A 27,017-nucleotide genomic window follows, 5' to 3' on the forward strand; every position below is an offset into this window, starting at 1 on the left:
CACATCAGTATACGGTCCCATACACTCCACATCAAATCGAGGTGGTTAAAAGAAAAAAATCAAACAATAGTTGGTACGACTCGAAGATTAATAAAGGCGATGTCGCTACCAAAAGATCTATGGGGAGAATCGGTTCATCACTCGGTTTATTTAATAAACCTGTCACCAACAAAATCTTTGAGGATTCGACTCTGTACGAGTGTTTTAAATAAAGGAAAATTTCACATGTAAAAGTGTTCGGATGCACGGAGTATGTAAAAGTCCTCGGTACGGATGCACGGATGCACCGAAGCATTGTGATGATTCACTTAGATGCTCAACCTGGAACAAAAGCCTACCATATGTTTGATCGATCAAAATGTCAGTACACTTTACACGGGATGTCTAGTTTAATAAGTGTAAAATGCACATGTGGGCTAATCATGACAAACAAGGGGCGAAAAAGGTACGGAATGGACAGAGTTTATTATCGGGTATGATATTGAACCTGAACCAAGCACATTACAACCGAGTTCGACCCCGGGTACATAGACCGACATGATACCGGAAAGCCCCCCATAATCAACGATCAAGTTCTAATTAGAAACAGAAGCCAGTCTTCAAGTATCGAAGATGGAAATTCACCCGTAAACTTAGCCCGATACTGGCCTAAACGATGAACGATTACAAGCTACCCAGTCGCGTCGAACTACTCAAAAAACAGTTTTACCCATGAAATTTAGCAATTTTCTGGTTGAAGTAATACCGACACCCATTGAGCAAGACCCAACAACCGATGAGGTAAATCTCCTATTATTATTCGATGAAGAACGGGTAAATTTTCAAGAATCTAATAATAAAAACATTGGAGAAAGGCTATGGAAGTCGAGATCGAGTCGATAGGAAGCAACGAGACTTGGCGGTTATTCTAAGCACCACCCAAAGAAAAAATGATAGGTTTAAAGTAGGTTTGTAAAATCAAAAGAGATGAAGCCGGAAAATAACCAAGTACAATGTCCGATTTGTAGCTAAGGGGTATGTTCATAAATATGGGATCGACTTCGGGAGGTGTTCCACCGGTGGTGAGAATCGAAATCGTTCGAATTTTACTCGCTTTAGCAACAAGTCGAGATTGGGAAATGCATCACTTGGATGCAAAATCCATGTTTCGTCATGGTGATTTAAAAGAAGAGGTGTACATATTTCAACCGGATATGTTCATTAAAAAGGGCCAAGAAAGAAAAGTGTACAAGTTGGCTTAAGTGTTTGCCAAGCACAAAGGGCGTGGAATACTAAACTAGACGGGTCGCTAAAAGAGAGCTTCACTCGATGTGAACAAGAACAAGTAGTTTACAAATGGTGTTTGGTTTTGACTACTACTCGTTGGAGTTTATTGGATGATTTGATAGTGATGGGCACAAGCGTGCTAGAGATATCAAATTTCAAAAGACATATGGAATCAAGGTTCGAGATGAGTGACCTTGGGTTGTCACATTACTATATCTAGATCGAAGTCAAACAAATCGATCATGGTATAACGTTAAAGCAAAGAGATTATTAAATGACGATCCTAAAAGAAGCGAATCTTTGGGAATGTAACTCGACTCCATTTCCGATGGAAACAGGCTTAAAGTTGTCAAAGGAAGATGAAAATCCAAAGATAGATTTGACCAGTAATAGAAAAATAATCGGAAGCTTGCGATATTTAACTAATACGAGACCTGATTTGAGCTACTTAGTTGGTTATGTGGGTCGATTCATGCAATCACCAACTCAAGCTAATGCTAAAGCGGTTAATGTATTCTCCGATATATAAGAGGTTCACTAGACTTTGGCATTAGTTACTCGACAGGCGGAAACAATATGTTACACGAGAATAGTGATAGTAGTCACGCGGTGGATATGGATGATCGCCAGAGTACCTCGGGTCTGATTTTCTACTATGTTACATCACCGATATTATGGGTTTCTCAGAAACAAGGAACGATGGTGTTATCAACGCATGAGGTTGAATTTATGGTAGCTACATTAGCTGCATGTCAAGTAGGGTTGTTCAAAATCGGATATCCAGGGATATCCGAACCTTTCGGATAAGGGATTTGACTATACGAATCAGGAATTCTGGATATCCGAACTTTCGGATAGGGGATTTGACTATACGAATCCGGAATTCTGGATATCCGAAGTTCGGATATCCGACCGGATATTGAACCGTATATCTTAAAAAAAGTAATAATTATAAAATATTTTAAAGAACTACTTTTAAAAATATTTCAGATATCCAAAATATCCGAAAATTATCCAAAATATCCAAAAAGTTATCCGAATTATCCAAAATATCCGAAAAATTATTCGAAATATCCGAAAATTATCCAAAATATCTAAAAAAATTATCCAGAATATCTAAAAATTATCCGAAATTTATAAATTACACTGATTATTTAATAATTAGAAAATATTTCGGATATCGAAACCATCAAAAAATTTTCCAAATCACTATCTGAATCCGAATTTGAAAATTCGGACATCCGAATTTTCGGATATATAATTGATTTGAGGAATGGCTTCTGGAATTGATTTGACTTGGTCTTATGGGAGTTTGGAATTGATTTGAGGAATGGATTCCAGAATGAGATTAAAGATGAAAAAAAAACATGGTTTTGGTTGGATTGGTGGCTTGGGCCGGCTCCCGTGTGTGTTCAATTCCCAAAATTATTTTCTATTGAAAAATCAAAGGATTGTTTTGTGGCTGATCGGTTATTTATGCTTGATGAGTGGCTTTGTGGAAAATGGGAGTGGTCTTGTGAGATAGCAGGGGTGGTTGAGATTGAGGTATTAAGTGGTCTTCTTCAATTATGTCAACATATAAGAATCATACCAATGGAAGATAGGGTGTTTTGGTTGGGTGATGAAGTGGGTGGCTTTTTGGTCCGTGATATTAAAGTTAAGATTGACGAGCACGTCACCAAGTCGGAGTTCGTGTTCGATTGGAATCGTTTGGTTTCTAGGAAGGTTAGTTTTGTGGTGTGGCGGGCGGCTCTTGACCGACTTCCAACTTTTGTTGCATTGTAAAAAAGGAATATACTGGTACACTCAAATCTATGCCCGATATGTGGTGAACTCGAAGAGTCGGTAGAGCATATTTTTATTTCTTGCGGTTTAGCCCAATCCTTATAGTGTGTGATATCACAATGGTGCAAAATGCCCAAGTTTTTCTTAATTGGTTTTCGAAATTTGTTGGAGGTTCATAAATATTCATGGTTATCTAGTAGCAAAAGCAAACATTCTTCAAGTGGTTTGTTTGATTCCAACGTGGTTTTTGTGGAAGAAGATGATGTTGGAGTTAATTCCCGAACCGAAGGTGGGGCGGGTTTGAGCTAATGGTTCGATCTCATTAATTATTTAATAATTGCAATTAGAGATAATTATCTATTTTACTTATTAGATAGAGATGGAATTATATTGTAATAGATAAATAGGAGTTTGTATTTTACTCTAATCGTAATCGAGCCTCTATATAACCCCAAAGAATTCATGTAAAGGTTAAGAGAGAATTGATCAAGTTTTGAGTTATTTTCTTGATTAATAAAATTGGTGAGTTGTGTCAAATATATTCTCGTGTTTAATTCGATATGGGCCATTAATTGGTATCAGAGAAAGGATAGAATAACCTCAAGATCGCAGGAGGAGCAGGCCAAGAAAAACCGGGTTTGTGTTCGAGCGGTGAGACGAGGGTTGTAGATCAAAGAGAAGGAGTTGTTTGGTTCAACCAGTGTTCGGTTCCAACTGGTTTCACAGGTTTGGTTCAAGCATAGCAGGCGCGGGGGTTGTTGTGATCAAGAACAAGGGTTTGGTTCTGCAACGGGCTAAGGTATGTTCGAAAATAGGAGGATCGGTGATTGGTACGTTGGACTTTTTCTGGTTCAATTTTCCAAACAAGATATCTCCATTCTTTGTGGTTTTGTGTTTTGTGATTAAGAAAATAATAAAGAGTGTCACAAAAGTCAAAAATCAAAAAGGAATAAAAGTGCACAGTGGTTTTGCGTACAAAGGAAGGGGAAAAAAGATTATAATAATTGTGTTGTAATTGAATTTATTTTGCACAAGATTTGTTTTTTCTTCAAGAGGTATTTGTGATTGGGGTGTTGTGAGCAAACGGGTTCGGTTCTGAAAATTTGTTCGGCACTGATTTGTTTGTGTTTGTTCCAACGGATGGAGCAAGGGAGTTCGACACCCTTAAGTGTTTACCGACGGAAGAGAAAAAGGACGCCAATGGCATCTCCCAAAGAAAGACTGGTAATCTCACTCAAAGCGAACGATGGCATATCACTGTAGGTTACAAAGTTCAACAGAACAAATTACATCACATGGGCGATTGTGTTGGAAGCGATTTTGGAAGATCAAGGATTATGGGAAGTCATTCAACCGGAAGAGGGCACGACTATTGATTTGATGAAGAATAAAACGCAAGGTCATTTTTGTTTCAAGTTGTGGAAGGTTATATTCTTCTTCAGATTTCTCAATACAAGAATGCTCGAGAAATATGGGCGTCTTTGAAGGGACAATTTGTTGGGGCCGAGCAAGTCCAAAAGGCTCGACTCCTGACGTTGAAAAGTGAATTTGAGAAACTTGAGATGGCGGAAGACGAGACTGTTGATCAGTTTGAAGGAAAAATAACCGGTTTGGTTTTAAAGGAAATGGGTCTTGGTCACGTATTCGAGCAAGATGTATTGGTGAAAAAGTTACTCGACGCGGTTCCAGACAAATACTTCAACATGTTAGCCGCAATCGAGCAAACTGTTGATCACGATAGTATGAGGTTTGAAGATGTTGTAGGAAGACTTAAGGCGTTTGAGGAACGTTTACAAAGATGAGAGCGCACTTCTGAGTCTTAAAGTCAGTTACTTTTCAATCGATCAGAAGGTAATTACAAAGGCAAATCGTATGATCAGACCGTTAACCGAGGTAGAGGTGACCCGAGTTCATGGGAACATGGAAGAGTCTAGGATACAAAACGACAAGGATCGTACCAAACCGAAGGATGGGTAAGAGAAAGGAAAGAACGCACCCAGATTAAATGTTTTCCGTGTGACGAGATGGGACACTTTGCGTCCTCTTGTCCGGAACGAAGACGAGCAAATCTCAATGAATCAGCCGATCGTGATTTGGCAGGTTATTTAAATCTTCATGAAACGGTTTACTTAAACGGAGAACGAGTTAACCCAAAAAGGCTTGAAGCCGAGAAAGTGGAAAATGACACTTGGTATCTCGACAACGGAGCGTCGAACCACATGACAGGTAACCAATCATATTTTTTTCGAACTCAACAAAAATATAACGTGTAAGGTAAAATTCGGGGACGGGTCGTGTGTTGATATATGCGGTAAATGGAAGATTTTATTAAAATCAAAAACCAAAGGTAATCGTGTTTTATCTGATGTTTATATTATACCAAGTTTGAAAGATAATATAATAAGTCCCGGTCAAACAACGGAGAACGGGTGTAATGTTCATATGAAGGAAGATTATTTGCTCTTGTACGATGACGAGGGTAAACTTATGATGAATGTGTTTCGAATGAGAAGCCATTTATACACGATTAAATTAACCGTGGGAGTTTCGGGTTATGTTAAGAAATCCACTCCGATTCAAATTAAGTTAAACTATTCGGGAACAAAAGGGGATTAAGGAAGACTGTTGTTCGCTCGATTATATTGAAAGAATCGCAACCAAAGGAGCGTTTATGCGAGTTCATGTGGCCGAGGAAATGGTCGGGGACAAGGTCAAAAAGGAGGTCAAGTTCGGGAGAGCCGAAAGAACAAAATCATTGATCAAGAGAAGTTCCAAAAAGTGAAGACCAAGGTGATGAGGACCAATATGGTTGTGAAAGCCGAGAAGGTCAAGATCGTGAGTCAACTTAAACAGAACAAAAGAGACATGTTCGAGGTTAAAGGTCCGCCTATTGTGGTTCGGAAATTAAAGGGGTGATTGTTGGAGTTAATTCCCAAATCAAGTTATGGGTCGGGAAGGTGGGGCCGGTTCGAGCAAATGGACCAATCTCATTGATTATTTAGTTATTGTAGTTAGAGATGATTATCTATTTTATTTATTAGATAGAGATGGAATTTTATTTAATAGATAAATTGAGTTTGTGTTTTACTCTAATTGTAATCGAGCCTCTATATAATCCCAAAGAATTTATGTAAGGGTTAAGAGAGAATTGATCAAGTTTTGAGTTATTTTCATGATTAATAAAATTGGTGAGTTGTGTCAAATATATTCTCGTGTTTAATTCAAAATGGGCCATTAGAGGAATGATCTTGTTCATAGTAGGATGCCAATTCAACTTTCGGGTTTAGTTCAAGAAATCAAAGTCTTGGGCTTTCTTTGGGTTAAAAATAGACGAAAGATGAGAAGTCTAACTTGGGAGAATTGTTGTCGTTTGAAAGTGTAATTGTTGTTTTTGGGTGTTTATGTTGGTGGTTGACTCTCTTGTTGTTTAGTGCTTGTATCTCTTCTAGCTCCTTGCTAGTTATTAATATACTTTCTTTGTTGGTCGTTAAAAAAATAAAAAATAACTACTTGAGCTTGACCTCTAAGACTATCTGTAGTGGGCGAGGAAAGGGGCGACAAGTGGGAGATTTGGGGCGCGACCACTTCCCCCCTAGGCGAATTGTGGGACGAAATGTGTGGGGGCGAATATTCTTGTCCGGCGAATTGTTGTGAAGAATATTATTAATTTAATATGTTGTGTGTGTTATATATATACATATATATATATATATATATATACATATATATATATATATATATATATATATATTACTATTTGTAGTCCCTACATCACTACACTCCAAAAACAAAAACCTATCATTTGCTGACTGGGCGCCACATCACGCAAAACACCCCATTTTAGAACCCTCCACTACACATAGCCTAATGATGTTATAATGAGCATGTTAGCCTTGTACTGTCTGCGCGTACTATTGATTAATTGGTTGATTCATATGCATGAACACGAATGATGAATGCACACCGGTCAAGAGGTACATGCAGTAAAACAATTTCAAATCTGAGATTACAGCTTGGTACAACAAAAGGCCTTACTCTGACTTGTTTTAAGTAATTAGTAACTCAATGGGTACTTGATGTCACCTCTTTTATCTAAAAATTAATTATATTGTAGGGCCGTATTAAGTATGTGGAACCATAACATTTTCTGTATGGTTACAGTCGGTATTAAATTCCGGTATATCGTATTTATTCAAATTAATATGGTTGGTATTCAATAATTGTACTAAGGTACACCAAATTAAATAGTTCATGCTTTAACTTGTGTATCACTGTTTAATTTCACCGCCCAGATTGGAGAAAATGAAAATGAATGTTTATTTATAAGCTTACCGGTCGTGATAAATTGTTTTTTATAATGAGATCCCATGTGGGCTTTATTCCTCAAAAAGAACAATTACTTCTAACAATATAGGCTCTCCATTCAAATATTAGCTTACTCTTAGTCAAGCATATTTATACCTAGACACAATCAATATTTATTAATCATGTTAAAGCATATTCACACGTTGATTTATCACTATCAAACTTGGTGGATCATAATCAAACTTAGTAAAATACACTCAATCATGGCCATAATATTACTCCATTTAGGATATAGATTATTTAAGATATAAAATTGGTGGAAAAGGGCCGAGGCCTCTGAAATACCAAACTTCCCACTGAGCTAAACAATGGTTGCATATTTTTACAAATTTGATGAATTATATATAGGCTATTGTTTAGTTTTGGTTTGTACATAATTTTTGTATATTTTGAATACAGTTTTAAATGAAAACAAACATGATAAAACCAAATAGAAAGTTATTTTTTTTTAAATTCTCCAAACAAGAAATGATAGATTAGTGACAGGATATCAATTGTTGTCAGTTGCGAATGATCGCAAAACGGTGACAAAATTGGCCACAAGCATGATGATCTCAAACCCGTTGAGAAATAAGACCGTAAAATATATGTATGAAATAAATCACAAATAGTCAAATATGTCGATGGAAGATATGGTTGGGGTTGTCCATGGGAAAATTTAATTTTTCGTAAATTTTGATCTTAAATATTTAGTGACGCGACTATTTGTGCAGATTTATCCTTCTCAAGTCCATTATAAAAGTGCTATTTGCAACCGTTTTGGTCGTTGTAGCCCATTGTATTGTGAGACAAAGAATTGTGGCCTCTCGGTAGAATCGATAACTGCATCTTTGATGCACTACTAGTACTAGTACATCTGAGAATTCTTAATTGGATAGCTGTAAATAACCCTATAGGGTTATGGAACAAAGGAGTATCCTGGAAGAAGGTAATATAGCTTCTCGTTAGTTTTTTAATAAATATAATCGCCGTCAAAAAAGAGGTATCCTTAAAGGGAAGCCCCAATGTACCGTCTCTAGAGGTGGGCTTGTTTTGAACCGAAATGACCATTGAATCATCAAGTAATGTTACTCAGTTTAAAACATTTAAATAAGATATATTCACTCGGAAACAGTCATGTATCCCCCGAAAACTACATTTATCTGTGTTCCTCGCGACATGACGTGGTTAGTATTTACTCAAATCATAAAGCAGAATTAAAGAAGTCTAACCACTTGAGTCAATTAAACAGTTAAGAAGCGTAACTACCTTTCTTAAATTTTCTCATCAGTATAATAAAAGCAGTATCCAACTACCATCTTCCTCCATTTAAAAACTTATATACTTGTCTGACTAACAACAAGAAAGTGTATAGAAGGACAGACTCAGCTAAAAGAGAAGGTGAAAACAAGAAAAAAAAATTGCAACAGCCGCAGCAGCGCGCGCAGAAAAAGCAGTATACGAATAGTTTTAGTCCCTGAAAATAGTCATCAATGCATTTCTAAATGTTAGTTCTGCATAGAACAAATACAATTAAGGTACACCGATTTTCCCTTGTTCCTCTAGGTGAATATATCTTAATTTAATCATTACTATATACCTGTTTATTCCAACAATCTATTTATTGTCTCTGCTAACTGCAGTTGTTTGTACCATGATCATTAAAACTCTTATATTTTAAAGTGTCTAAGTTTAATGAAGCAGATAGTATACAATAAAAGTTTATCCACCTTTTAGACGCCACTTGCTTGCATAGTTGTTAACAAGCGATTGATTCTTTTAAACAGCAGAGCTATGGAAGGGTAGTGAAAGTTAAGCACTGACTCATTTTTGAACTCATAGTACTTTGGATCCATAGTTGGACTTAAAAGCTAGTATAAACCTCTGCAACATTTTATTTTGCAGGTGATTTAGAGGCACGCTAATTTCTGTCATCCACTAGCTACTAGGCTAATAAAACTTATACCTAGTTCATTAGTTTTTGTGCATTATGAATGAAGATTAAGTTGGAAGACTACATGATGCTTAGTGTTATGAAAGCTAATCTGAGTTAGAAAACAGGACCTTATAGTAAAGCTAAAGATGATTGCAACATAATTTTCTTACCGCCGGTGTCTTATGGTGTTTGGTTTCCAGATGCGTGGGAATTATTTTTATCTGGTCAAGGTCGGGTCATCAAGATTCCGATAATAATGTACACTTTAGGATCAAGAAATACATAGGATCGTAATCACATAAACAATATCTTGATTCAATTCATATAGAAACGATTATTCCTAAGAATCAACCGATAAACTAATTAAGTGAATATATAGAAACATATGAATCATTACTATTTCTTTGTTTTGTTTGGTTAGCCTATGGGATAGAATGAATTATTATGTTATGTTGTTTGGTTGAAAAAAAAAAGAACAAAAAAACATGAATGAAATACCAATGACAAAGATATATACCTAAAATTAAGTTTATTAACAAAACAAAAAATATGGCAATGACGACGGTGGTAGTGGCGATGGTGTTCAGGTGGCAGTGACAATCGTGGAGACGTGGTGGTGGTGTCGGTTAGATGGTGGTAGCGTGACGTTTATGATAGAGGTGGTGCCTCTAGTGGTCAGGTGGTGGCGGCGATGGTGGTGATGGTCAGGTGGTAGTGGTGGCAGTGAGGTGCTGGTGGCGGCAGCGGCAGCGGTGGAAGTCTAGTGGTGGTGGTGGTTTTGGTGGCGGGTGGTCAGGCGATGATGGTGGAGACGACGGTGGGTGGTTGTCGGCGGTCAGGTGGTGGTGAGGTTATAATGGTGGTAGTGGTGGTTATCAGGTGGTGTTGTCTAGAGAGTAAGGTGAAAAAAAATATGAAGAAATAATTTTGATAGAAGGGATTTCTTGTATATAGTTTATTTAATTCCATTAACCAACGAAACAATTTTTTTTCCATTCTGTTATATTGTTCATTCCATCCATCCTCCTATTGCATATCAAACGCTACCTTAGGTGGTGTTTGATATGCATGTTCGAGAAGCATAATATAATTGACCATTGTAAGGGAATGAAAAAAGTGTTTGGTTGGTTGATATATACCTCATTTGAATCTCCTAAAAATACCCAAAATGGATTTCATCAACCGCCCTTGATTTTTTATTTCTTCATTATATTCCCGCTTTCACAATATTTCACCTCCACCACCCACCCATCACCACTGCCATCGTCGGCGTCATCCGTTTCCACCCACGATCGCCACCATTGCCAAACATCAGCATCCCCACCACAACCACCTACCACCGCCACTCGCTACTATTTTATATTATTCTTCCATCTTTGTTGTCAAACAAATAACACAAAGTAATGATACATTACACTCCAACATGGTAACTAAACACCTCGATAAGATGGTAACGATCTATTTTCATATCTTGATCCATTTCATTCTCTCATACGTTCAATTACGTCGTACAGTTTGTTCAACTTAGACAACAATAGTTGGACACTTATTTCAGTTTAGATTTAAGGCAAGAACTGGATACTTAGTTCAACTTAGATAAGAGTGGGATGCTTGGTTTAACATAGACAAGAGTTAGTGTTCAACACAATGTTAATGGTTTAACAAAAATTATGGGCTAGAGCATAACACGACTATGCGAACTCAAGATATTCTTTGCTTTGTCATTAAAGATATGCTTGCTTGCATTCGCGGGCGAACTCAAGATATTCTTGCTTTGGCAATCATGGTGGCATGTACAAGCTCAAATTCTATGCTACTTTTTTGCACCATGTATTATGTATTGAAGTAAAAGGAAATGGAAATGAGTTTACCAACATTTGGGTTTCTTATTTATAAAACCCCTTGAAAGTTTGTTCCCCCATGTATGTGGGAACTAGGGACACTTCAACGTAACTTTTATAGCATTCCATTATAAACACAACATTTTTACTACGGATATCCCATTCGCCTTAGTTTCATTTTTTGTTACTTCCTTACTTTTGTAACGTTCTTTCCAAGAAGAATCAAACTCACTGATTAATAATTTATAATCTTAACATATCATTTGTGTCCAAAGTTAGTGTTAAATCACCATTTTCATTAAAGCTTTCATAATTCTTCACCTGAATAGAGATCGATTAATACAAATGATAGTCGACATATAGTTTTAACGGTTTAATATTGCTTAGGATATATGTAGGTATTACCTTTGAAACTTGCCATATGAGATCTTCTTAGTCTTATAACTATTAGTAGAAGTGATGTCCTTGATCTAAACTATCATTTGTTTATACAACAATAGACAACAAACAAGACTCTTACATGCTAGGTCAAATTCATATGACTGTATCCTTCATGGTCAGGAACGCTAGCCCAGTTCTATGAAAGACCTTAAGAATTACATCCCCATGACTTTTATTCAAGTGATCTCACTTGTCTCTAATGGGTGATTCCATAAGTCGTTAAAATTGGTATCCATAAGTCTCATATCACTGTCAATGTTTGTCATGTTAGTGACTATGAAGTATAATAACTCCCTTATTAGGTTTATATAAGCCACGATAATCTCTCTAAGCTATCAACTATATATTCTATCGATCCTAGATCTTAAATCTTGAGTTACCCAACATATACTATATCTCAAGAAGAGGTTGTATATATTTGAGATGAACCTATAAGTCTTACGAAGTTGGGGTTTAAAAAATATAAAAGTTGTACTAGATGGAAAATATACAATATTTCTCTTTTTAACCTCATTACCTCAGTCATTGGGCATGTTATCGATGCATTGATGTATAAAAGAGATAACTTATCCTTAGAAGAGGTTCCTGTAGCCACTCTTAAGAAGTTTAAGAATAGACTAATATAATATAAGAATGTGGAAAGGGGTTATTTATAAGAGGCAAACAAGAATAAAGATCTTTTAAAGGAGAGAGTCATGTCGTGTCAAGATCCAAGTTCATGTGAAGGTATTACATGTGTCACACTGATGGGTATGGGAGTGAATTAGTTCTTGTGTTGTACATATTGAGGATGGGAGAGTAGGGAATGGATCATGCATTTTGGTTGCACATATATACCTTATAACTTCTAATAAAGGATTATTCTTCAAGGATCTTAAGTATGAAAATGCAAGATTCTAAAGTGTGGAACTGGACACTGGTGCATTCAAATTAGAAAGTGGGCTCGAGTTCGATCATATAAAATAGGAAATAATTTCATCATCTTAAAAGGAATTTTATCTCACTGGTACTTTCGAAGAAGATGGTTTCCAGGTGACGGACAAACTTCAGAACTGTGATGTAGGGATATATGAGGACCTGTAGCTAATTTCTTACTTATTATATATATAGATAAAAAATAATGAATGGTGTCACAAACTTTTAAATAACTAACTATTTTGAGCTTTTAGGTAATTTGTTTGAATGGTAAATCAATATTATGTGATGGTCTAGTGGTTTTTGGTGTATTAGTTAAGTTTGAAGGTAGTTTGGCACTCAAGTTCAATCAAGTTTTCTTAACTTTATTTTCTCTAAATTTTTGCCAATCCTTTTTTGTTATTTATATGCATATTTTTCTTTTTTACGGAAAATTTTATGGTATTTATGGTAATATTGGTTGTTGCTTCTATTTATAAGTGCGCCCTCATTAATTTGTTTTTTTAGTTTATATATGTTAACTTTATTTTCCCTAAATTTTTGCCAATCCTTTTTTGTTATTTATATGCATATTTTATAACGTAAAATTATACGGTAATATTGGTTGTTGCTTGTATCTATAAGTGCGCCTACAAGTTTATATATACTAATAAGATGTGATATTTGATGTATACAATGCGATTTAGTTTTTGTATCGTTGATACCGATCGAATTTGTGTCGGCTCATAGCCGAAACGCACATATATCTGCGGGTTTTGTTAGTGAATTTATTTTTTGGTTTAGTTTCGATGTTGTACCCCAATACCGACCGAATTTATGTTGGTTCGCCACTGCAACATGAGGTTTTTTGTTTGTTAATTTGTTATATTTAGGCTTTGACAAATTTATTTTTTATTGACTACGTCATCTGCCCGGCACAACGTGCCCGGTGTTTTACCTAGTTAAAGAGTTTAAATTTATGTTCTAAAACATTAGGGTTAATCTTTTATTAAGTACAAGAACTGAGAAGCTTTGATGTAGACTCAAAAAAAAAGAAATATTAAGAAACTTAGGCTGATAATGAGTTAGGGCTTTATAGATACAAGTTCAACTAGTTTTACAAGAGTAATAGAGTTGTCAAACATTTTATCGTGGTGGGAACACCTCATCAGATCAATAAACAAACCTAAACTAAACGACTAACTTTCGTTTATATTAATCAGACAATATATATCAAAAAACTGATTACAACTCTCAAACTTTAACATGGTTTGACTCTTGATAAACCCTAACTTTGTTGTATCTAATCTTGACAAATTGGTTGCCCCTATTTATATTGTTAACTCAAACTTGATTAATAAGACATCTATTAGCCCTAACTTGGTCATTAAGATGGAAATGGTATTAGGAAGCTTAAGTTGACCTAAGGTGCTTATGTTAAGAAGGTTCTACAAAACTTATTTATGGATAAAGCAAAGTTGTGACAACTCCAATTGGCCAACCTTTCAAGTTGTTTAGCAAGGATTCTTTGCAAGCAAGTTATGAGGTTGATGTTATGGTGATGTGTCATATTGTAGTGCCGTTAGAGTCTAATGTGTCTAATGGTGTGTACCATGCCAAAGATTTGCTAGGTTGTTAGTGTGGTTAATATATTTCTTAGGAAGTTGTAAAATGGATCCTTAGTTACTTGAAGTCTGGAATGATCCTAAGGAGGTTGGGCTGGTATTTGGGTATGGTCAAAATGTTGATATGCTTCTTGGGCATGTAGATGTTGACTTTGTTAATGATCTTGACAAATGAAAATCTATCAATGGTTATGCATTACAATATATTTTTGTTTTGGACTTTAAGTAAGTGCTAAAGCTAAGTAAATTGTTTTGACTAAAATAGTGAAAGAAGTTATATGTCTCAAGAATTCTTTGATGAAACTTAAGAGTAAAGATTAGGGATACATTGGTCTTATGTGATAATGATACGAACCTGTCTTAAGCTGAAGGGTCAAGGAAGATAAATGGTTGAGGACACTGAACGGTCTACGTAACCGCAACATTTACTATTACAATTAAGCTTATTTATATGTTTGTGTTCTAGTTTCTGGGATATCAATGTTTATGTTTATGAAAATCAAGGGTTTTGTACCTTTTTAATCGAAGACATAATCCTTCTCGAATTGGATTAACCTATCAATATCATCTTATAATTTCCGGGTTCTATCAGATAACAACGGTGCAGTACATTTTTGAAAGAATTTAGATGTATCATCAGAGGAAGAAACATATCAATGTGATATTGCATTCGGCAGGGATGCTTTTAACATTTTAATGTGTTAAAAGGTTGTTGAACCAGTTGGGTTTGGACTTTGAAATAAGGTTGGGATTGTTGGAATATATTGTTAACCCCAAACATAAAGTCAGTTGGAAAAGTTGTTCGTGATAATGAATGTTAGTAGCAGTATTTTATCGGTAGAAATGTATCAGTACAAAGTAATTAACATGCAATTAAGTACTAATTAATGAGCAGCAACGTGGAGGGTTAATACCGGCAGGATTATAATTGACATTAGAAACAAGTTATTTATTATTGATCGAAGAAGAGGCACTGGTGTTGGGAGAAACATACATGAAATATAATATATATTCTCCTTTTGTTTTCTAGTTAGAAATCGTTAAGAGGTTGTAGACTTGTAGTTAGACATGTGCATATAAGTGGTGATAAGAGAAATATTCTAAGATAGATTTTAATATTTTGTTCTCATTGTAATTTTCTTTATAATCATTTGATTAATTCATATAGTTAATTGTTGGTAATTAATTTCTTGTCAATTCAAGTTTTTGATTCATCCTTAGTACGTTATTCTTTTGTGATAGAGATGAATTGACTTCAAGATTCATGTTCAACAAATTACCTAAAATACTTATGGAAATGCAACTTAATCCTTAACTTGAATTTCTTGGCTCTAACTCAAAGTTCTTGTTAAATTATGTTAGAAGTTGATTGGAACTCTTCATTAATATGATTACTGTTAAAACTAAAGACGCAATAAATATTGTACAAAGCCATTGTTGCACATATATAATAACTAGTAAGATCTGTTTCAGTTGCATTCGTTCAAATAACATATACTACATGAGAAAATGAAAAGAATGACCGAAATCGCAGCTGGAACCTTCATTAATATGATTATTGTTAATTACTTTTGTATATTGTTATACCTAATTTGAAGATTTTGGACCTTTCTTGCTCCCAATCTTGAATATAGGGCACCTTTACAAAATTTTTTCAATGAGGAAGTAGAAAAACAAGACCACACTTTCCAGAACACATGCATCTATGGCCTTGATCGGTAGAATTGGGTCCACGAAGCTCATTTATTATATTCAACAACCAAATTAAGTTATTGACATGGGTGTCCACTGTGCCACTGCCTAGTTATAGCTAACTTCTAGATAGATCACATAAGTTAATTATTTTTGGAACGACTAGTTTAGATTACTAATGTGCCATTGGCCCATCTGATCATTTTCATTCTTCGAATACAGGAGAGCACCCTTAGGTGAAAAACGGTGAGAAAACACCCTGTCTCATCTCAACTTGGAACTCCCTATTTTTGTCATAGATTAAACTTAAATCCAAGACATCCTTTTTGGTCGTGTTACCTCGACCACTTAAAACAAGGATCGCAGATAGATCACATAAGTTAAGATAGTTTATATTAATTCTTATTTATAATTGCATAAATCTATAGCGGTATTTTAGTCCACATATAAACAATTGGTTTTAACACTTTTGTGCAAAGAATCAGCCAGTATTAGCCTAGATAATTATCTGTATGGGTCCATAACTGCATGTGGGTTCATGGTATGAAGCATTATGACGCGTGGAAATTGCAGCCACAATCTATGAGTTCTACGATTTAATTTATAGGCCATAAACTTGGACATTTTCGCTATCACATGTTATGAAAGTTTTTATAATCCTAACCGTACCTCTCTTAAAATCTATTTTGAGTTTAAACAATTATTTTTTTCATTTTATATGTTATTGATCTTTACTTAAAAACCTAAAAGAAATAAAAAATATATGTACTTCGTGAAGATACATATATCTAACTCGTAATCCACAAATATTTACGTTGTATGATCGAGACCCATATAACTAACTTCACATGTTACATGTATGTACTTCCACAATGTACATATATTTTTTAAAAATTTCTTTTTTGGTTTTGGTAAAAATGAAAAAATAAAAATTAACAAATTAGTGTTTAAAAGTGGTTTTCACGAGTTTCAGTTAAATGCGGTTTTCGTTTGAACCCTCCCCAAATAATATAAATGTTAAAGCGGTTATCACTTTCATTGAGGTTATTTTACAAAAACTTTCAAGCCTTATGTGTTTGTGTTACAGCAATGACTTTTTTAAGCTTGATCTTAAGTTTGTTGTATGTTTTAGAGATCAGGATATAGCTAGCAAAGGAAATAAATGGATGTAGATGAAATGAAGTTACTGAAATAGAAATCGTTTTGTTAGGATTAAGGTCCTGGAGACTAGAAACCAAATACTACAAAAGACATCAAAAAAATAAAAAGAAAAAAAACTCCCACAAAACAAAGAAACCCTTAACGAAAGAAAGTTTGGGGAATTTAAGTTGTCACAAGGTCTTAATTTACTCCCTCTTCATTAGATATAGCAAAGTCAATACCCGAACCTACAACCCTTGAAGGTTGTTGATCATGTTTTATTGATTCCATTTCAAGATTTAAACAAAGTCACCAAACTTCAAGGGTCGTTATTAGGTGCGTTCTTGACTACTTCCATTTTGTTTCAAAAGGTGAGTACGTACCGCCTCTTCCATTATACACTGCAATGCAAACATGCAACCGTTATTAGAACGATACAAGGTCCCCTTAAACAGTAGCTAGATGACTAGACCTTAAAACATACCGACAAGTCTGTCATGGAGAAGCTACCGCGGCTTTGATCCTTTCAACTGTGCACTTGATAAGACTATTAACCGTTGCCACCGACCCTAATGATAATTTGGCTGTAGGAACGGAATCAACTAAAATCTGAAATGCCACAGTCAGTATTGATCCACCAGTTCCTACTTCAGGAATCCCTCCTTCATGTTGTCCTGGCCCATCGGGAAGTATGGCAAAACCAGATGGTAATAAGGCAACAAAATCTGGATCACCCCCACTTAGCACCACATTCATTGCTACAATATCTACTGGAGCATATATAACAAAGGATCCTGTAGCATCACTTGAACTCTCTTGTAATATGAGCATGTTGCTTTGGCTTGAATTTGCACTCTACAACGTTATACAAGTCACAGGTCAATCAATATGTTCCAAAACTACACATAAATTAAATGTTAGAATTTAGAAACCTACATTAACACGCAGAAGGGAAACACTGTTTCCAGGATCGCGGCCATTGGCAATGTGTGCTATTTCTTGAACTAGTCCACCATTTGAAAGAATGTCCCACTGCATATAACATACAATTCATTAAGAACTAAAATAACTATAAACATATAAGTATTAAAATTTTGTTTACAAGTTCACTTCAATAAAGTAGCTAAGTATACACACTTTTCTTGACACATTTAGGCATGTAAAGCTATAGAAATTTATCAATCTAATGGTAAAAAATTGAATGAGAAATTAATCTACATTATATTTCTTAACACATAGTAGTACAAAGATTATTTCCAACAATTGTAGACACAATCTTGTTATATATTTTCTCGCTTGCACATGCAAACAGTTTCACATGTTTTTCTCGTATTTCTATGAGCATGTAGGACATTAACGTGTAAACTTGTATGTTGTAACAGTTACCTCACTCCTTAAGTTCTCATCTCGAAGAAAATCAAAAACTCTCTTTGGTTGAACAGGTATCCAGAATGAAGTTGCAGCACTAAGTACTATACCAGGAGGTCTGCCTGGGTCATCCATACTCTTTCGGGTCATAACACGAACATCATCAGCCCCACTGCTAGACAAAGTTGTCCATGTGTGTGCAGTCGAAGCTCCAACACCGCTGCAAAAGCTCAAAACCATTCTCTCAGCCAGCTTCAACATACTCTTTCTCCCTTCAGAAGTGGTTATAACTGTCAAATGAAACAATACAATCATTAAATAATCACATACTTCATTAAACAGATTATAATTAGGGTAGAAACCATAACTATTATTTTGTTTGTTAATTAATACTTACCTCCAGCATCTCCTGAAGGAACGTTGTTAGCCATTGCACTTGCAAGCCGTTCACATTGCCTATCTAAAGTTGCCACCCATCTTTTTGCCCCAAACGCTAGACCGGAGTTCACCAGTAACTTATAGATATTGTGAACAGCTCTATCATCGAATTCAACATGTTCAACCCATGTTACCTACAAAACATAAAAACAAGCATGAATACATTTTTTCTGATTTATGCAATCTTACAAAGCTGTAAATCTCTTGCAGGCCAGTTTTTTACCTTGGAATACCCATTGGGGAGCTCTTGAACTAAACAACCAGAGGGTCTTCTTCTAGATCTTGAAATTGAAGAAGGGCGCAAATTGTCCAAAGAAACATCAACAACAGCCCAAGTACCATCAGCATGTTGTTTACAATACCTAACAAAGTAGTTCTCTCGAGTTGGAACTAGCGGTGAAGGAACTTGAAACTCGGCCGACATCTGATAAATTATATATTCATATGTTAAAACTTATAATACATGAATATATAGAGTAAACATGGTGTACAACTCCTAGCTTACCACTTGGAGAGCTCCATTGTAATTGCCAGCAACTCCGGTTGAAAGAACTTCCAAGGTCATTGCTCTTGAAACAATGCCAGAAAACACATTTGACCATTGATTCTGACAAAAACAATATGGGGACCAAGTTTGTTAAATAGCTACAAAAAAACATTTTAGATCATTTTTTACACAGAAATGCAAAGATTGTTAACACGTATATGAAAATGAGCCGCAACAAATTCTTGTACATGCCTACATTTAAGTGTGAAAACATATCCAAGTGTCAAAACTTGACACTCATGTGCATGGACAACTAGAGTAGATTATGACACCCTTAATTAAGTGTGAAAACATATCCAAGTATCAAGACTTATGTTTTAAGCCAATCCTTTTCAAATATACATTCATGCTTATTATGCATATCTTTACTTACCGAAACACAAATTTTTAGTAAAGTTTATAGATCTATAATCAGACACCTTTTTTTAATTCATTTGTGTATGTATAAGTGTATAACCCTTTAACAACTAGTGCATTTGTTGTAGTGAAAAGAAAAGGGATATTCTGTAGACATATACCACATCCATTAGAAGTTCAACAAGAGTGATATGATTCATGATCACAACTGCTGATTCCCTCGAAGCCTCAGATTTTAATTCCAGTTGTTTTGGACCCATTCCACGGGGAAACATCCTTGAGTACTCATCTTCATTCAAGACCTCGGAGGAGTTATCTGAGCTTGGAACCCACAAGGGTTCACAAGCCTGAGCCATTCTGATTAGCTCCTCCATAGCTGCAACCGCCAACTCTATTATGATTGGCTTGTCGGCCTCAGTTAGGCCTGAAACCGGCCGCAGAAAGTCATTTGCCCCAAACATCTCTCCTACCATCCCTGGTGGACTAAAACTAGTTACACCTTGATCAAGTGATCGAGTTGGTCCATGTGGAGACATATTCGGGTAACTTAACATTGGCTTGCCGACATACTTTGCAGCGATTCCAGAAATCCTATCAATCTTGTGAAAACGCCAAACCGATCAACAAATTATCAGAAGCATTGAATATACTGATACTAACAACAAAAGTTTACATAAACTAATATGAGATCACTTACCTCTTCACGTAGCCGTGCATTTTCTATCCTCAAATGTTGTTCATCAAAAGACATCTCTCCAATAGCAGCAGGACCACCACAGTTTGGACAAGTAGCATTGGCAAGGGCTTCTTTGTAGCGTATGTTTTCAGATCGAAGCTTATCGTTTTCATTCCTCAATTGTGTGTTCTCATGGCGTTCGTGTTGAGCCTAAATCAAGAATACAAGGAAAGAAACAACTTCAGCATCAAGCTCAGTTAAGTATGCTGTATAATTTTCTTGCATAAAATAACAATTCCCTTAAGCAAGCCATATTCTAGTGAAATTTGGTTGTAATTTGTAAATGTAAACTAATCACCTTCATTTGAGTGCGTTTATTTTGAAACCAAAATTTAACTTGTAAAGGTTCCAAGGTTAATCTTCTGCCAAGTTCCTTTCTTTGCTTATCATCTGGATGTGGGCATTCTTTGAAAAACCTAACAAGAATCAACAAATCATCAATCAATTCAAGCTCTCTTGCACTAAATAAACCCAACAAACATAGAAGCAAAAGTAGAAAATAAGTAATGTTACAAAATATAAATTATGTCAAGCAAAGTACATACGATTCCATTTCTTGGATTTGATGTTGAGTGTGACGATGATATCGTTTCTTTTTGTTCGGGCGTTGATTAGGATCTTGATCGTCGCCAGAGGGAGCTTCCATGATATCGGTGCCAGATTTGCTCTCATAGTCATCATCTCTAAGCATATCAAGATCATTTTCTGGAGTTTTATGGCTCATATCAAGAATATGATGATGACTCTCAAACATGTTTGGCTGAAACATCTTTTCTTCACCACTTTCTAAAAGGTCTTACTTGATGTTTTGTACAGAAATCTATAAACAACAAAGTAGAAGTTACCAATTTGGTATCAGTTAGCAATATTTCTAAATTATTTATGAAAAATAAAAAAAGAATTAAGAGAGAGCACAAGAAATGGAATTAATGGACCTTGAGAGCATGCATAAATTAAGAATTGAGGACTCTAATGAATTTGTTGGAGATGAGCAGATCTATAGTTTTTTTTGTGAGAAAGAAGTCAACTTAAAAGCATAAAAAGTTGAACCAGTCTCTCTCTAGAAAAGACTTTTAGTTTTTATTTATTTTATCCAAAAGGATTATGGTTGAAATTAATATAGGATTTAAAGAAATCATGTCAACCAAGTTCCTCAGCAGATCTCAAAATTATGTCACGTTTAATAATAATATATAAACATGTAACTTTATGTATGAAAGTAGAATGTATGAAGAACAAACATACTGGATTCTAAAACAAGAACCTACAAACCTGATCATTGAGATACTTTTGAAACTCAAATCACAACCTAATAGCTTGTTAAGATCATCCAAAAGATTAGAAGAAAAACATGTTCATAATCATACAAGAGAACACATGTTTCTGCACATTCACAAACCCTAACAAAAGTTTTCTCTCTCTTCTCACTGAATGACTTATATGAAGAGTTAACACTTAACAAGGTCTAAAATAGACAAAAGCAAACACTTTTGGATACTTTAGCAATAAATAACATTATCAAAACTCCAGTTTCATTTGTAGTTGAAAAGCCACTAGGAAGTTGAAAAACCATGAATGGTGGCAAATATATATAAATATATAACAACAAACTTACTGCTTGTTTTCTTGCTTTTGAAAAGTAGTCCAGTATAAAAAGAGTGTAAAGAGTCAACGGAAAACCAGTTTTGAGGGGGTAAAAGAGTGGTTTTCAGACGAGAGTTTGATTGATGATATACCTTTCTTGTGAATAGAATTTAAGGAGAGAGAGAGAGGAACAGGTGAGAATTGAAGAAGTTGCAGCGTGAGAGAGAGGAGTTAATGCTGAGACTCTGAGAGTATTGAGAGGATGCAAACGCATTTATGGAGAATTGAAGTTTTAATTTTATTCGAGAGAGAGAAGTTAATGCTACTGTGTTCAAACTTTCCATCACCCACACACTGTATAATTTTATGTAGGTAGAAAGATGAGATAAACGGCTTAAGATTTTTAACTTCATATAAATTTCAATGCATGAAGTTATTTTATCAAACCAACCATCCACGTCTCCAGCTATTGTCTTTATTATACATAAATAAATAAATCTATAAACAAGTATATACATGTACTAGTCTATCCCCGTATTTTACATGGTTTACTTTTTTTTTTTTACTATTGTATATATATAATTTTTCATGTAGGGTGGTGTAAGATCCGTGTTATGGAGGTTATATAGGTTTTATTTTTAATCGTTTTGTTATTTTATAATTTTGTAATAGTTTGTTTTATATTTTTAACGTAATTTTGTTTAGATTTAATACGTATTGTAGAGCCTATTCACGATGTATAATTCTTTTGAATTGATTAGCTTGAGAGTAATATTTGAATTTCTGTTTAGTTTGTTATCGTTTGGGCCCAATACCTTTGTAAATAAGCTTATTGGGCTTTGAATGAATATATTGTATGAGACCATGCTAGCAATACAATATAATAGTGCAAACATGGGCATGCATACAAACTCCACATTCTCTCTTTCTTTCTTTAAGTAGCAAATAAACAAACACTAACAAGATTCAAGATTTATAGTGTTGTTAGTGATTTTTGCTAGCTAACAACACGGATTGACCTAAGAATAGTTGTGAGATCCGGTGTTTACGAATCTATAATTCGTATAAGAGCTTCGGCTCAACTTGTTGTGGTTCTTAGGTCACGACCTTAGATTTTGGTCTTGGTTTAGTGTTTCTAGAGTGTGTGTGTGAACGTACTATGGGTTAGTTCGGTTGTTTGGAGCCTTGTTCAAGCCAAAAATGGTTATTTTCATGAAGATTTGCGTTTGAATAGCGTGTTTTGCGAGTCTGTATTGTCAGGTACTGAATCGCAATCGCACTGGGACTAAATCGCAATCGCATTTAAAATACAAATCGCAATCGTACTTGTGTGTCAATTGCAATCTCATGTCTCACAATCGCAATCGCACTTGCATCCAGATTGCAATCGCATCCCTGATCGCACTCGCATCACTATCGCAATCGCATTACTTTTCATCAAGAATCACAAAAGTTTCCAGAATAGCATTTTGATCAGAATCGCATTACTGTTCACTTCGCAATCGCATCACTATTCATTGTGATTGCAATTCAAAATACTTAGAATTTTCAGAATTTTTCACTGATTTCAAGACAGATTTTCGAATCTTTTGAAGATGACTTCTGAATCTGAGATGATGTCGAAGAGCTTCTTGATGCTTGAAAATGAAGCTGGAACCTCTAACAAACCACCCCGACACTTAAGCTTTGAAAGCAACTTTGAAGAATAGAAGTGGAGGTTTAAGAACTTTGCTAGAACAAATGAGTTTGGGATGATAAGATCGACTGAAAATAGACCTCACAAACCAACAAATGTGGCGGATGGTGTTACTAAATTGATGTTCCCGCCACAGCTCTTACGCAAGGTGATCTCCAAATGATGCTTGAATATCAAAAAGCCTATGATTATTTCAGCATGTGTCTAGGCACAAAAATCACTCAAAGCATTAGAGAATGTACAGCTGCAAAGCAACTTGGGGATGTCTAGTGTAACATCCTATAGTTCTATAAATAATAAATAAAAGATTTATTATATTATGGAAATTTTATTTATTTTAAGAGTAAAAGAAATGGACTTGGTATGAGTTTATTAAAGTTTAAAGTGGTTTTAATGTTTGTGGACTTGTAATAAATATGGACATAGAGAAAAAAAATGGGCTTAGTCCATGAGCCAAGGAGAATATAAACCCCTTTCATAAATCCTATATCTCATTTCATCCATCTTTCATCTACCTTCAAGAAAACACACACACTCTTCCATTCTAACCCCAAATCCCGTTTTTTGAGTGAGCAACCCACAAAGATTGGATAATTCTTGGAGATCTAACCGTCGGATCGGTCTCAATTTTTAATAGAGGTTCTTAGTATACAAACGAAGATTTTCACAAGTTGGATCTTCAATCAGATGTCGGGAAATCTAGTTTATATCAAGGGAACCGTAATAGTGAAAAATGAAGTTTTTTGGAAACTGTAGCGACGGTTTCCGGAGACGAAGAGAACATGGTTCGTATATCTTGGTGAGACGGTTCCGTGGCCGCTTGAATCACCTAAATCGGAGTTTGTTTGATATAATTTTGGGCTTGTTAGGCTCATTTTGTGTTAGTCTTTCGTATTTGTATTTAATGTTTCATTTATGTATTTGCTAGCTTCCTAGACTTATCTTTATGTATGTTTGGGCCCAAGGCCATTTGTAATAGAGCCATTAGGTTGATAATAATCAATAGATAGTGTATGAACACACACATTATATATAGTGTGTGTAACTCATACACAAATAACCTTTTGTCAAAACCTTATCTTATAACTATCAAACCTTCTATTCTCTCCCTTGTCACATGGCAATAATACAAACCAAAAAAAATCCGAGATCTCGGTCCTCACTAGTGATTTCAGCTAGCTAGTGTAGAGGTTGATCCAAGTTAACTAGTAATAGTGTTGTTAGATCCAGTCAAGGGACCTACAATTGGTATAAGAGCTTTCGGGCTCTACTATTTGTAGATATTGAGTCACAACCTTGGATTTTGGTCTTGTTTGTATTGAAGACGGATTTTCAAGAAGTTTTTGTGGGTTACGGGTTGTTCAAGCCACAAAAGTGTTCAAAAGTTCATAAAATAGTGTGTTCAAGCTTCGGGTTTTAAAGTTTGTGTGTTAATTTATGAAGATTCAAAGATTAAAGCTTTAAAGATTCAAAGATTTGGTGTTTGAAAAGTATTAAAATATGGATGTTTCTTAAAATCCATAAAGTGTCAAAAAGTTGATTGAAGTGGATTTCATAGGAAAGGAAATTTCAAAAGGTGGCAGAAAATACATAATGTGCTTTCCACAAGTACGGTTTCAATCGAATCCAGCGTGTATTCGAATCGAATCCAAGTTTTAATCTAATCTAGTTCAAGAGTAATCGAATCGAATCAAGTTTGCTTAATCTAATCGAATCTCAAAGTATTCTAATCGAATCTCATTTGTAATCGAATCGAATCCAGATTACATTCTAATCGAATCGAATTGCCATTCGATTAGATTAGACCATTCGATTAGATTATAATCTAATTCGATTAGATTCATCCATTCGATTAGACTATCTAGCCATTCGATTACTTTATACTTAAAACTTTTTCTCAAAAGCTGCTTATCCATTCGAATACTCTTCATTCAATTACATTTCATTCGAATACTCCATACTTGTGTTTTTCAAGAAGAATCAGATTGTGTTTGTGTTGATCTTGAAGTTGTTTAAGCAATGGCCAATACAAGTGAAGAAGTTAGAAATGATGTTGTGAAAATTTGCTTGTTGTTTGAGAACGAGGCCGGAATTACTAATAAGCCTCCAAAGTTGATGAATTGGGAAAATGACTTTGAAGAATTCAAATGGCGGTTTAAGAACCACATTAGGATTTTGGGTTATAATCTTCTTAGACCACTTGAGCAAGGTCCATATAATCCCACAACTACCACTGCTGATGGCCTCGTTCCCAAACCCGTGTTCTTATGATGACACTGATAGGAAGAACTTTAGTGATGATCAAAAGGCCTTTGGTGTTCTTAATGTTTGCCTCTCACGTGAAATTGCACTGACCTTGAGAGACCACACCACGGCTAAAGGTATGTGGGATGCTTTAATAAACAAGTTTGAAGGAAACATTGAGATACAAAATAGCAAGAAAGGAATGTTGAAGGGAGAATTCAACATGTTCAATTATGTACAAGGAGAACCAATTCTAATCTCATTCAAAGATTTTATACCTTGATTACTAAGATCTACTGAGACAAAAAAACCTAGTTTCTCACCAAGTGATTGTAAAATGAAGAGAGATAAAATTAAGGAAAATTGTTTTGAAAATGAGAAACCAGGTACCTCATGTAAATATGTTCCACCACATAGAAACAATTTTTATCAATCAACTAATCAGGCTTATCATCCTCAACTATACAATCAATTTGATAACAACTACTATGGGAGTCATCAACAAGATTATATCAATTCATTCTATTCAAATGTTTTTGATGATCGGGGTTACAGATCAGATAACTTGTTTGTTCCTTTTCAAGCATCACCTTATTCACCACAACCAATGTATCATAGTTCTGACGAGTTCTATAGGGATAACAGAAAGAGAGTTTGTTATGTGTGTGGTAACCCATCTCACCTTGCAAGACATTGCAAGAACTGGCATAGAAGGCAACGAGAAATGAACATACAGTTTAATCAATTCCGTTCCAGAGCTACACCAAGCTCAATAACAAGAAATGATCGATCTGAGATCCAAAAATCAGAAAAACAGTAAAACTCCTTCAGGATAACAAAAAATGTAACATCTCGTTTCCCGTTTCGGTTAATAAAATAATAATATTAGTTATTATGAGATGGGCTTGTGTGGGGTTAAATAAATATGGGTAATGGACTTGTGTTAATACGGAAGGAAGAAAGACCATAGGCTTAAGACCAAGACCCATGATATAAATACCTTAATATCCATTAAATCCATTCATTTCACCCATTCCATACACCACCCAAAACACACACTTAAGCTCGCTCTCTCTCTCTCTC

The 27,017-nt window shown here is 35.2% G+C and overlaps 1 protein-coding gene across 3 annotated transcripts; it reads right to left on the bottom strand.

The window, feature by feature from the left end:
• Positions 1–16,784: 16,784 nt before the first annotated feature.
• Positions 16,785–22,416, bottom strand: LOC143573790 (homeobox-leucine zipper protein MERISTEM L1-like). 3 transcript variants are annotated; one of them, XM_077058590.1, is made up of 12 exons: positions 22,147–22,416; positions 20,956–21,230; positions 20,709–20,826; positions 20,372–20,560; positions 19,836–20,273; positions 19,276–19,377; positions 18,994–19,194; positions 18,730–18,904; positions 18,351–18,622; positions 17,901–17,996; positions 17,449–17,819; positions 16,785–17,365 (listed from the first exon to the last, which is right to left on the bottom strand). In XM_077058590.1, the coding sequence occupies exons 2-11, from the start codon at positions 21,177–21,179 to the stop codon at positions 17,460–17,462; spliced, it is 2,175 nt and encodes a 724-aa protein (XP_076914705.1). In that variant the 5' UTR covers positions 21,180–21,230; positions 22,147–22,416; the 3' UTR covers positions 16,785–17,365; positions 17,449–17,459. The 3 variants fall into 3 exon arrangements, with proteins under 3 accessions (XP_076914705.1, XP_076914703.1, XP_076914704.1); XM_077058588.1 differs by having other exon boundaries at positions 22,026–22,416; XM_077058589.1 differs by lacking the exon at positions 22,147–22,416 and adding an exon at positions 21,346–21,421.
• Positions 22,417–27,017: the final 4,601 nt, after the last annotated feature.

This window comes from Bidens hawaiensis, unplaced genomic scaffold, assembly GCF_021521415.1.
Source record: "Bidens hawaiensis isolate Kalapana, Puna unplaced genomic scaffold, B.hawaiensis_p1.1 tig00026643_1, whole genome shotgun sequence".
Taxonomy (NCBI): Eukaryota; Viridiplantae; Streptophyta; class Magnoliopsida; order Asterales; family Asteraceae; genus Bidens; species Bidens hawaiensis.

Bases quoted from the DNA above. Each gene is read 5' to 3' on its own strand.
- LOC143573790 (XM_077058590.1), bottom strand. From the start codon at position 21,179: ATGTTTCAGCCAAACATGTTTGAGAGTCATCATCATATTCTTGATATG. The intron at 20,561-20,708 runs GTGATTAGTTTA...TTCTTGATTTAG, and splicing joins ATAAACGCACTCAAATGAAG to GCTCAACACGAACGCCATGA. The intron at 17,997-18,350 runs GTAACTGTTACA...TGTTATATGCAG, and splicing joins ATGAGAACTTAAGGAGTGAG to TGGGACATTCTTTCAAATGG.